This window comes from Syngnathus typhle, linkage group LG19, assembly GCF_033458585.1.
Source record: "Syngnathus typhle isolate RoL2023-S1 ecotype Sweden linkage group LG19, RoL_Styp_1.0, whole genome shotgun sequence".
Lineage (NCBI taxonomy): Eukaryota > Metazoa > Chordata > Actinopteri > Syngnathiformes > Syngnathidae > Syngnathus > Syngnathus typhle.
Genome location: NC_083756.1, coordinates 2,982,690 through 2,994,439, shown reverse-complemented (window position 1 = coordinate 2,994,439; position 11,750 = coordinate 2,982,690). Strand labels below are relative to the sequence as shown.

Genomic DNA, 11,750 nt, shown 5'->3' with positions numbered 1-11,750 from the left:
AAAAACATTCATGATAGGCCGATTGACCGCTCCTACTTGTTTTTATTTTTTTGGAAGGTGGGATAGGAATGATGTGGGTCCTGCCACTGCCTGGCACCCAGTTCAGGATGTGCCCCCAGCTGGAATAGGCTAGCTGCGTGAGGATAAGCACTTCAGGACAATGGATGGATTTCATGACGTGGAAAGCAATAAGAGTACATCTCTTTTTTCAGATTGTTACAAAGAGCCAGGCAAAAATGCACCCAAATGGCGTCATGAGGAGGTTTGACTAATACGCGTACATCAGGAGTAATAAAGTATGATCTAATTGACCAGATTATAAAATTGCCCTGTCCAAATCAGTAAACTATTCAATGAGTTAACAGGTGACACCAATTGTCTTTCTTATTTTATTGTTTTTTGGGGGGTCAATTAAACATGGTCAAACAACAGATGGAATAATAATGCATGGTAAATTTAACAAGTAAATGAAATATCAATTATGAAAATGCATGGTTAATCTAAGAGAATAACAACATGGTAAATTGAACCAAATAATAATATTGCATGGTAAATCATAATATCACATGTTAAGTCAAGAAGAAGATGCATGGTAACTTAAACAGAATAATAACACGTGGTAAATCTAACAAGACGACTAATGCATGGTTAATCAATTATAAGAATCCATGGTAAAGTGAACAAAATAACAATAATGCATGGTAAATCATAAGTCATGTTAAGTCAAAAAGAAGAAGAATCCATGGTAACTTAAACCGAATAACACCACATGGTAAATCTAACAAAAAGACTGATGCATGGTTAATCAATCATAATAATGCATGGTAAATTGAACAAAATAATAATAATGATGCATGGTAAATCACAATATCACATGTTAAGTCAAGAAGAAGAATGCATGGTAACTTAAACAGAATAATAACACATGGTAACTAACAAGACGACTAATGCATGGTTAATCAATCATAAGAATGCATTGTAAATCAACCAGTCAATCAAAATGCATGGTAAACCAAGCAGAATGCTCATGCAAGGTCAATTGCATTCATAGGATTACTCGCAACTTCCATTGGCACTTTCCAAATCCACCGGATAACGCACTGTGGGCATCTTACACACGTAGCCGTTGAGTTGCATGCAGGACATCATCTTCCATTTGCCAGACTGAAAGTCAAAATGATTGGTTTTAAATCTAAACTTGTCTTCGGCGAGCGGGTCAATCTTTTCTGCACCTACCTCGCTCAAGGTGGCCACGCAATTCTCCATCAGGGCGGTAGGTTTTCCCGGAGCCCAGTTGGTGAAGGTCACCTTCCGACGGTCCGACCACACGAATCTGCCGCGATCGCCCAGGTCTTTCAGTCCGGTCCACGTGTCTCCGGGGGCTGCAGAGGACAAGCAGCAACAGAGTTCTCAAGGGCTTTCCAGATATGGCAGATATCGAGCCAATGTGAGCGACGCACCAGACTTCAATAGGTCCTGCAGCCAATCCGACTCAGCCTCGGAGAGGATAGACACCAGCTCGGCATCGAGACTCCTGCAGAAGTGTCGAGCGTCGTACCACTTCTTTGTATCATTAGAACGTTTGTAACAGAAGTCCGCAAACTCCTCCCAGTCAGGTCCCAAGCATCTCGGCTCTGCGTGCAAGATGGCGTCACGTGAAGAAATGCTTTCTATTCTGGACATTCTACTCACCCGTGTCAGCAAAAGTGTAAGACGGAGACGGAGCCAATTCGTCAACATATCTGCAGACAGTAAAGTGAGAATGAGCCGGGCATCTTGGACTCGCCAGTGACAGCGGAGCACGCACACTTTCGAGTTGATTCCGTTACAGGTGGAGCTGTTGTAGGCTGTCTGTGGCTCTTCCTTCAGCAAAGTCACATCTCCTCCGATCTGGTTCTCAATGACTCCCGAGTGAATAGCGGCCGCGCAGATGTTCGAGTCCTGCACTCAGAGAATGTCTCAGACATAGAACAAACACTCCGCTTGCAGGTCGTGCGGTAATTAACATACCGGTTCGTAGAGCCGTGTTCCGTAGACCTTGTAGTCGGCTTTGGCGCAGCCCGGTGGGCACCGGACCCTGCGGAAGTAGTTCGTTTAGTAAGGAGGAGGCTTTTCGGCAAGAAATGTCTTATCAAGTCCGACTCACGTCATTGAACCGTCGAGGGCGAGTTTGGCGGCTGTGCTGCTGCATAAGATCTCTGTGGGTCGGAAGGGAAAATCAAAGCCCGTTTCTTGCTAGTTTCTCACTGCACTCCAAACGTCGTACTCACTGAGAGCGGTGTCGTCAGACGTGCACCCCAAGACGTCAAAGCGTAGGCCCTTGAACATCGGCATGAGGCGGACGTACTTGGCGAAGATGGGCCTGGTTAGAATATACGTCCCCACAGAAGGCTGGAAACAAAACACGCGTGTTTGCAATGAATGACAACAGCCTGAACGACAAAGTCGAGAGTCCGCTCACCTGCTTAGGGTGGTGATACCAAGTCGCTCCGTCAATACTGAACTGCATGGAAAATACGCTGGAACTTTGCCCTTGGTATGTACACTTCTGGGTCACAATGCCCGTGACCTTGAAGTTCTGACCAAGGTTCACCTGGATCCAGCTGCCCACTGAGGGCGGAAGGCATTCCATTGCTCAGGATACCAAACCACAACTTTTGTTTTTACGTACGCATTTTGGACGGCTTCCAGCAACCGCTGCCCCCCAGACGGGCTTTGTGAGGTTCGGCATTGATCGCAGAGGAAGAGGCTGAAAGAGAGTCGTCTGGGATTCTCCCGTCCGCGATGCCCAGACTATCAAGACACACTGAGGAAAGACAAAAAAAAAAGACAATGTGGAAGGCACGCTCGCTCATTCATTCTCATGTCTGGTCACCCGTTCCTAGCCGACGCTCTATCTGGGGATCCGTTGGATTCTTTCCTTGCACATCATCGGCAAGTGTCAGGATGTGAAGCCCACCTTTCTCCTCACAGCTGTAGACGACGCGGAGGTATTTGGAGACACCAGGGCAGGAGTCCGTATCCGTAAGGTGAATGGGGTAAATGGGGCAACTCTGATGGTTGTCACACAATCCTCTGAAGTGACGGAGAGCCCCTTCCACCCTGCAGTCATCTGCAAGTGACAACACACCACCATTTCACGCGCATTTTATTCGCACTCTTACATACTGACTCCAACTTGTCACAGGACGTAGGGAATTTTAATGGTTAATGACTATTAGAAAAAGAGGAATCCAAAAAGCGCCCGGCTTAGCTCTTTTTCATCGTTGTCCATTTTTATTCAAAGGTCAAATAAACATTTTCTATTGCCATCGCTCACACGTCCATGCCCATGCATGTTGATATTGAGTTATATGTTACAAACGAGTTACCGCCAACGCTGACGGCGTGTGAAAACTTCGTGACAGAAACGGCTCCAGGACAGCGAGCCAAAAACAACGATGCCGCTGGAGGATTCTTACCGCGTGATCCGCTGCCGCCACTCGGACAGACGTCGCCACGCTCCCGTCCATGGAAAGCCGACCGTATGCGGATGACTCTTTCATCGGGACATTCGAGGGCTTTCAAATCGTCAAGGCAGAAAAGTTCCTCCTTGTAGCCTGTGAGAGCACAACCGTCGACTTCTCTCCGTGTCTTTTTTTACCGAGACGTTGAAGGCGACTTACCGTCGTGTGGCGGCAGCTGATGTGTCTTTCCTAGAAGCGGGAACCAGAACGTGGATGTCGACACGTGATGACGGTCCACCGCGGGGCATCACATCTCACTTACCTTTTCCTCTTTTCTTGCAGATGTAGCCTTTCTTGTTGTCGCACTCGTCACGCTTCCAGTCGCCGCTGCCAGTGAGCAAGAAAAGACATTTCCCCCCTTGAGTGACACCTGGAGGGAGGGAGGGAGGCAAACAAGATCTGAGCGCTCATCCGTTCCTCCAAAGTGCAGCTGACAACCGCCTCTGCCCAACCTGCACTTGAGTGGAGGTAAGAGAAGGGGGCTCCGTCAGCCCACTTGCCGCCGTCATGCTCGATGGAGGCGCTGGCGCCCAACCACAGGGAGGCATCACCCATCAGAACCTTGGCGATACCTTTGGATCCCAAAGAGAACATGCAAGATTATTCCAAAACGACTCAACACTTGACTCTGCACTTCAACTTGATGGATGTGGCACGGCTGTGACAAAGCGCTAACAATACCGCAACAAAGAGTGAAATGAAAAAAAAAACACCCAAGCAAAGCTGGCCATGTCTCAGGTTTTGAGTTGGAAAGGAAGGCGTAGCACGAAAAAAAAAAGGTTTTCTCAAAGAATTAGCAACTTCATGGCCAGCCATATGACGACCGCATACGAAGACATGACGCCTTTTTCAATTTACTTTAGCTTCTATTTCTTGTTTGTTTCATGTTGGAAAATAAAAATGGATCCACTTGTTTATGGCCAATATATTTTAATTCATGGCCTCCTACCGTGTACGAAGCGCTGCTCGAGCGAGTCGGCGATGCTGAGCAGGTTCCCTTGGCGGCCTTTGCAGTCAGCTTGCGCCTCCTGCCATGTCTTGGTGGGCTGGCGGATCATCAGGAACAGAAGTCGTTGGTGGGGTCGTCCAGCCACCAGCCGCATTTCTCAGTCCAGCCTGCAATCCAGACATAAGACAGCATAAGCCGGCGTGCCGATGGGGTAAGACGGCTGCAGTGCGCAACGACACCTACGTAGTTGGCCGATTGATGGTGGCAGCTGTTGAGGCCCTCCACGCTTGGCTGCGGGGGAAGGGGGGGGGGTTGCAAATATGAGCAAATGCTTGATGTGTGCAGAAGGAGCGCTCGGAAGGGGCGTTTGCACCTCTTTTGCAGACAAATGGCCGCTGCGTGTTGCAGGGGCTGGCACTCAACTCCCCAACAGAATTTGGGGACGCGCAGTCCCCCGTGGTGTCATCCTGCCAAGCGTCGTAGTTCTGTGGACGACATAAGCGTGTTGGACTGTCTGCTCGGCTTCCCAACGCCCTTCCTCGGCAATCGCTCACTCGCGCTCAAGTTTTACCCATTTTCCCTCCAAAACAATCCAATCGATGAAGCCTCGAGCGGCATTTCTCCCCTCTTTTTTACCCTGCTCAAATTTGGACTTTCCCAACTCCTCTTTTGAAAAATAACCCTAAGCCTTTTTAAAAGGCATTTCACTCACGTAAGTTGTTGCGTCACTCCACTTGTAGTCGTCGCCCGTCGTCTTGAGTCCCACGAAAGGAGATTGTGAGGTCCGCGAGTGATCTGGAGGAAAGGAAGGAGAACACGAGCTTCAGGGCAAAAAGAGCTTCAGTCAAATGACGACTGCGGCGGTTGCTCTTGGTGCTCACCATACACAAATTGGGCCTCTTTCTTGGAGTGGACGCTAGCCAGGTGGCCTCCCCGGGAAAGACAGAACTTCTCAGCATCGTCAAAGGTTTTAAGCGTCTTCTCGTAACGATAACAATAATCGCCATAGCGGAAGGTGTTGTCGTGGCAGTCGGAGGCTGGGGCCGCAAAGAAAAACATGACCATGACAAGATGTTCAAGTGCATATAAGTGTGCTGCAACTCACTCGTCACTACAGCAGGACCACTTTTGAGCGAACACTTCGGGCAGCCTGCATAAAAAAGGACCTGTTTGAGCTTTTCTCTTTTCAAAGTCAACCTGATTACAAACGTGCAGGCTTACTCAGCGGCCGTTTGCACATGTAGGCCAACGAGGAACGACAGGAGCCAGACCGCCACTTGCCGGGCTCACCCATTCCCCCTTGGTTGACGTAGGCGCAGGACGCAACGTCGGCGCTGTCGGGAGAAAAGAAACAAGCAATTATTTTCCCGTGTTTTTTTTTTTTCCCATTCCCCAAATGGCCCTTTTCAAAATTGGCTCCTCCGCCTGACAACAGCATGCAAAGTTGTTACGGCTTACCTTTCGAGGTGATTTGCGGCCCAGTTGGTGTGACTCATTGTCTCGTTATCGGACCAGGTCAGCTTCTGGCTCCCGCCTTCAAAGCGACACCAGACCTTGTCGCATTTCTGGGGGGAAAAAGAACAACAGTCCCACTTGTCGCAGCAGTCGACGGCCGCTTGCGCTTCCGTCTCACCTGGTTGGAGAGTCCCAGCCAGAAGGGGGTGTCCTTGCCCACGGTGCCCTTCACAAACTCCTCCTCGTCCGAGGTGGTGATGGAGAGCAGGTTGCCGCCCATCCGGACGCAGTGGTGCCAGGCCCCCAGCCAACCGTTGGGCGTCACCACCTCCTTCTTGTAGCAGTTGGTGCCGTGGTTGAGCCACCCGGGAGCACACTTGCTGGCTGAGGGCACAATTTGGGGAACAGATCAGAGCACACTCCGGTTTTTGCCCTTCAGTCCACCATTTTGAGCAAAGGGCAATTTGCGGGTCACTGTTGGCCAAATCTACATTTTCTCGGGCAAATTGGAAGATCCGGGACTCGACTTGGTTAGGGTTAGCCATTTTGAAAGGATTCCGGAACATTCACCTTCGCGCTTGAATAACAACCAAAGTGCCGCTGTACAGGGTAAAACGATGCAAAAAACATTCAACACGTGGCTCAGTACTTCATAAAAACGAAAAAGCACAGAATTTGTTGGTTGGCATGGTGTGACTCCAGGGTCATGGTTTTCGGCGCAGTCGAAGGTGACTTACGGTCAGGAGCCGGTGTAGGCTTTACTGCAAGAGGAAAGGAAGAGAGACATCAAGGCACAGACAGATGTCAAGGGGCGATGAGTCGGTGGGGCGCTGCCTCTCACTTACCATTTCCTCTTTTCTTGCAGACGTAACCTCTCTCCTTGTTGCACGAGTCGTAGTGCCAGTTGCCGTTGCCAGTGAGGAAGGAAAGACAATTATCCTGGGGGGAACCTGGGGGGCGGGAGAGAAGATCTCAGTGCTCCTCCGTTCCTCCAAATGGCAGCAGACAACCGTCTCCGGCAGACCTGAAGTCGAGGGGACGTAAGTGACCAAGGCTCCGTCAGCCCACGTGCTGCCTTCGCCACTGATGGAGGCATTGGCGCCCAACCACAGAGAGAATGCGTTCGTCATAACCCTGATGTAACCTGTACCAGAATGAACGACATCATCAAGAGGAGCCGAGTGAGGAGGACGCGTCATCCGTTGAGCTGCGGGTGATCGACTTTCTCAGCTCAAAATGAATCGAGTTAGATGGGGGGACCATCGAGAAATATTAAAACCAAAGCAGCAGTAACAGTACGGTTTGCAAACACAAATTGGAGCTACTCAAACAGGGTAGACGGCTGAGGGGATCAGACCTCAACCAGCATCTGACAAAAAAAATGTGGATATTGTATGTGTGTGTGTGTGTGTGTGTGTGTGTGTGTGTGTGTGTGTGTGTGAGAGATAAAACTGATATATATCTGTTCACAGAAAAACGACAAAACGAGATTGAAGAAAAAAAAAAAAAAAAAGCTTTTAGCTGACAGTCAATATGGATTCCGGAAGGACACTAATGGATCTTAATAGAGAACATCAGATTATCAAAACGTTATTGGGATTTTCATCAACCAAAAGCATTTGACCCAGTAAATCACATTAATTATATTTTTTTAAATTAAGGCAACCAACGAAGCAACAAGTGCAAATAAACATTTATTTGCTGGACATTAAAAAGCAAATAAAAAAATCAATGAACGTAATAGCCCTTGACATAAAGGTCAAAGTTCATTTCTCACTTGTCTTCTGACAAAAACATACGACAGCAGTGTCGCCTCCCAGTGGTGAAACAAACATTACACCCACACCAGAAATGTCTTTCCAATAAATTAGCAGACGCGCAGGTCTGTAAACCAATGAAAATTTCATATTATCGTCTTCATCATCATCCTTTTCAACTTGTCGAGTCATCAGTGCATCACACAAACGTTTCAGAAAACAAGTGTTTCTTTTTATTTGACACTCTAGTGGAGAGCTGCAAACAAGACTTCGGAACATGTCCGCTAAATTTCGGTCAAGTTTCTCATAAATGTGCCTGGCGGGTTGATTAATTAATGGGGGAACTGAGGGTATTTTAATATCTTCAAACCTGAGTTTAACCGTTCAACTTGTCAGAAGTAGACTCCATATTTGAGGAAATTACAATAACTTTAATGATGTACATTTCTGGCTTACTGTTTTCCAATCTTATAGTCTCAGTTTCAGCGCTTCACTACAGTGGCTTCAGCAGTTAAATGTCTTCAAAAATCAACTTGCTCATCATCAGTGTCAACACAATCGTCCTGCTCAATCTGGGTGTCGTGTGGAAGAGAGTTCAGCATCTTAAGTTTCTTGAGAAGAGAAGAAAAAAAAAAAGGGAAAAAGAGAAGGGGGGGGGGGAGGGCAAGTTCAGCGCAATGGCACTCTCGGTTATCATCCTCAGCCGGCGACGGCGCAAGGCCTTGCCGTCCTCGCCCTTGACGTCTTGGCACGCTGGTCACTCGTCAGATCCCGCCGAGCGCTTGTGGTTGCGTTTGCGCGGAGACCTTCTGGGCGACGCTTTATCTGAGAAAGACAAAAATCAAATGGCTACAAGAGACTGACCGATGACGGAGGGCTGAATCAGAAGATGCGGTATTCGGCTTCAAATATTCAAGACGGTCGGAATGTCAAAAAGTGCATGCGTGTGATTAGTGTGCGAATACGACAGCACGTTTGTGATTGGGAGCGGGGGGGCGCAGCGAGTGCAACGATGGCTCACCTCTGCGACTCTGCACTGATGGCGTGACAGGAAACGGCAAGAGAAACCAGACAAGTGAGTGAGTGATCCTCATGCACAGAAAAGTTCAAAAAGGGGGGGGGGGGAAGGACCTCCTGACAGAACAACATATGCCGAACAACACAATAGAAAACAGACTAGACTAGATAGACTAGAAATAAGTACAGCAGACTAGAGGGAAGACAAGGGTGGAGCGACCAGTCGAGTGAAGAGTAGCTTGCGAGCGGAGTGCGCGAGCTCGGACTTACTCATCTGGTTGAGAGTTTCTTGCGGGATCCAGCTGAGATCCACGTTGTTGTGACTCGAGGTTCCCATTTCCACTTTTGGAGCGGGACGCCGCCTCTGCTCGTGCGGACACGTTACATGTTACACGTACGCACGACACGCCCGTCACGTTTATCGGCGGACGGCTACCTTTCTGGACTCCAGCAGCTGGTGAAGCCCGACGACGACGAGCAGGCCCAGGCCGGACAGGAAGATGTACATGAAGATGCTGGAGAGCGCAGCAGCAAGTTGGTTGGCAAACGCTTTGGTCAATCATTGCACCCCCGCCCCACAAAAATACAAAACCGCTCACGTCTCTCCGTCAAGCCCGTCCTCCTTCTCAGTGATGGTGACCGTCTGGTTGAAGACGGCTTCCTGGAAGATATTACCCTGCAGGAGAAGGCGTCGTCATTTGACGGCCTGCGTTGCTACGGTGGCGCCCCCGCACTCACGTTGGCATCCTTGTAGTTGAGGTTGATGACGAGGCCGAAGGGGCGCCCACCCATGGGCTCCGCTGGGACGAAAGAATACTCAAAGGTGGCCTGGCGCCCGGACGGCACCGCAGTGCTCAGTTGGAGTGCCGTGAAGTTCTGGATGTGGAACTGGTAGTCCTGGGGCCAGCCACAACAAAGATAACACATTAAGAGCGGCGAGGACGGCGACCTATGTCGCGCCTGATCCAGTCCAGTCCGTTTCTTACCTGCGGATATCGGAACGAAGCATCCAGGGAATCCACCACAAAGTCCTCGAAACCTCTGTTAGTGAAGCCCAGCAGGAACTTGACGACGTCGTTGGCCGGGAAGTCTGAAACACAACATTACGCTAACTTGCGTTAGCCTGTCTATGGCGTCTCCCCTTACACTTAGCAATAAGCTAGCAGACTTTCATGATTATTTGACATTTGAATCTAAAATGTTTCATCCTCTGATGTGCTCTGCCTGCTCTATTTGTGTTTAAAGAAGCAGTTTAAAGGTAGGACCACCAACCTTCTCCTTTAACAAACAGGATGGTGGTGTCCGCGTAAGGAGACGCCTTCACCTCCCCGACCAACGCTTCCTCCTCTTCTTCCGTCTCCTTTTCTTCCATCTACAAACGCATAGCAACGTTAACCGACAATTATTTTTCCCACTGTATGCATTTGTTCATCTCACCAGTTCCGTGTGCTCGTCATCTTCGACTTCAGCTTCGTCGTCTTCATCGTCCGCCGTGACATCATCCGCCGTCACGTCGTCGACGATGTCTTCCTCCATCTCCATCACGTCCATGTCATCATCCTCGCTCGGAACCTCGGCTCCCACCAGCGGCGCTGCACGCACAAACATTCTGTTGACATCTTTTTGTTTTTTCATGTATTAATTGTATAATGGGGTGATATTGCATGTTTTACTCGTCTTTGGTTCCCTTTGTGATGATGGTTATAGAAACCAAAGCGCTTGCCATTCAACGTGTCAGTGTGCATGGTGGAGTGACACAATGCTGAAAACAACTTCAGCGACAAACTTTGCACTTTTCATCTGATTGTGTTGTCTAGATTAGGCAATCTCAAGTAGGCAGTAAAAAACTACAGGGGTCATTGAGCACTTTTTGGGGTTTTTTTTTGACGGGGGGGGGGGGGGCTTACATGTTTGCGTCAGAAAGGTACTAAAATATATATTTGTACATGGAAAACATGAGGCAAGTGACTTCCCTAAAATGAGAGATTAGTGCCTGTCGAAATTTTAAATTTTAATGTATCCACTTGGTGTGTTACATTTTGGTTTCTTAAAATGGTTCCTCGGAAAGACAAAGGGTAGCGTGACGATTTTTCAAATATGATGCTGCTTGGATTTTTTTTACCATTAAAGTCATGACAACATAAGCAAAGAAAAGGCTTTAGCAAGAAGCTTAGCTTGCAGCTAGCAGTAAGGACACGTCAGTGTAAGGGAGCGCACAACGTCTAAGTGCGCATTTTCTGCAAATTGGGGGCGATTTGAAGCACAAACTGCGAGGCAATCTTTCTGAAACTCGTAATATCAACATTGTATCATAAGAATATTGTCATTCATGTGGCACATGTCAAATGGAGAATGGCCTTCGTTGGCGTGCAGTGGCTAAGCTAAGCTAACGCTCGCAGAGTTCAACGCCACTCATTTTTCTTTGTCGCGGGTTAAAAAGTAGAAGAACATACGAACCCCTGAATACGACGTGCACTGGGAAAGCCAACAAGGTCAGCAAAAGGAATTTGGGAAGAAACATCATTTTTAACATCAAATTAGCGCCCTTTCATTTACGCACAAATACACACTGAAACACACTGGCAGCGGTTGCGGTAATTCTTCTTCTTCGGCACTACTTCGCTTCTTCTTCTTTGGTATGAGGCAAGCGAAATAGCATGTAAACGCGCTGCCGCCACCTAGCAGAGCTACAGCGCAATGACTGATGTTTTTTTTTTATAAACCAAACGCACTGCAGTAATCCCTCGTTTATCGCTGATAATTGGTTCCTATAACCACCCGCGATAAGTGAAATCCGCGAAGTACGGTCACAAACAAGAAGTACTGGGCAGGCTAACGAATTAGCGGAAAGATGCTAATTCGCGATCGTGCTAACACGCGAAAACGGACTTCTAAAGGAATGTAAACGAACATTTGGAACAATACTACATTGTCCTAAAGGTTAGACACGTTTCCTCAATTTAAACGTTTTAGTTTGACTTTTAAATTGTATATTAATTTGGAATAAAAATCCGCGATGTAGTGAAGCCGCGATAAACGAAACGCGAAGTAGCGAGGGATATTTTA

The 11,750-nt window shown here is 48.1% G+C and overlaps 2 protein-coding genes across 3 annotated transcripts; both read right to left on the bottom strand.

Moving 5' to 3' along the window:
• Positions 1–386: 386 nt before the first annotated feature.
• On the bottom strand, positions 387–4,889 carry LOC133143776 (uncharacterized). Its single transcript, XM_061265931.1, has 18 exons — positions 4,829–4,889; positions 4,699–4,746; positions 4,456–4,622; positions 3,959–4,078; positions 3,769–3,876; positions 3,666–3,695; positions 3,462–3,599; positions 2,960–3,112; positions 2,672–2,806; positions 2,462–2,610; positions 2,271–2,391; positions 2,147–2,198; positions 2,011–2,077; positions 1,808–1,941; positions 1,693–1,742; positions 1,461–1,634; positions 1,237–1,382; positions 387–1,164 (listed from the first exon to the last, which is right to left on the bottom strand). The coding sequence occupies exons 3-18, from the start codon at positions 4,607–4,609 to the stop codon at positions 1,054–1,056; spliced, it is 1,842 nt and encodes a 613-aa protein (XP_061121915.1). The 5' UTR covers positions 4,610–4,622; positions 4,699–4,746; positions 4,829–4,889; the 3' UTR covers positions 387–1,053.
• Positions 4,890–7,591: 2,702 nt separating this feature from the next.
• Positions 7,592–11,309, bottom strand: ssr1 (signal sequence receptor, alpha). 2 transcript variants are annotated; one of them, XM_061265932.1, is made up of 10 exons: positions 11,142–11,309; positions 10,122–10,276; positions 9,957–10,056; positions 9,671–9,774; positions 9,423–9,581; positions 9,284–9,360; positions 9,121–9,199; positions 8,955–9,048; positions 8,689–8,703; positions 7,592–8,492 (listed from the first exon to the last, which is right to left on the bottom strand). In XM_061265932.1, exons 1-10 carry the CDS (start codon positions 11,215–11,217, stop codon positions 8,425–8,427), a joined length of 927 nt encoding a protein of 308 aa, XP_061121916.1. In that variant the 5' UTR covers positions 11,218–11,309; the 3' UTR covers positions 7,592–8,424. The 2 variants fall into 2 exon arrangements, with proteins under 2 accessions (XP_061121916.1, XP_061121917.1); XM_061265933.1 differs by lacking the exon at positions 8,689–8,703.
• Between the last annotated feature and the right edge of the window lie 441 nt (positions 11,310–11,750).

Bases quoted from the DNA above. Each gene is read 5' to 3' on its own strand.
- LOC133143776 (XM_061265931.1), bottom strand. From the start codon at position 4,609: ATGCGGCTGGTGGCTGGACGACCCCACCAACGACTTCTGTTCCTGATG. The intron at 3,600-3,665 runs GTAAGTCGCCTT...GTGCTCTCACAG, and splicing joins TCAGCTGCCGCCACACGACG to GCTACAAGGAGGAACTTTTC. The intron at 1,383-1,460 runs GTGCGTCGCTCA...TGTCCTCTGCAG, and splicing joins GCAGGACCTATTGAAGTCTG to CCCCCGGAGACACGTGGACC.
- ssr1 (XM_061265932.1), bottom strand. From the start codon at position 11,217: ATGTTAAAAATGATGTTTCTTCCCAAATTCCTTTTGCTGACCTTGTTG. The intron at 10,277-11,141 runs GTTCGTATGTTC...TTGTGCGTGCAG, and splicing joins AGTGCACGTCGTATTCAGGG to CGCCGCTGGTGGGAGCCGAG. The intron at 9,361-9,422 runs GTGAGTGCGGGG...CTTCTCCTGCAG, and splicing joins TCAACTACAAGGATGCCAAC to GGTAATATCTTCCAGGAAGC.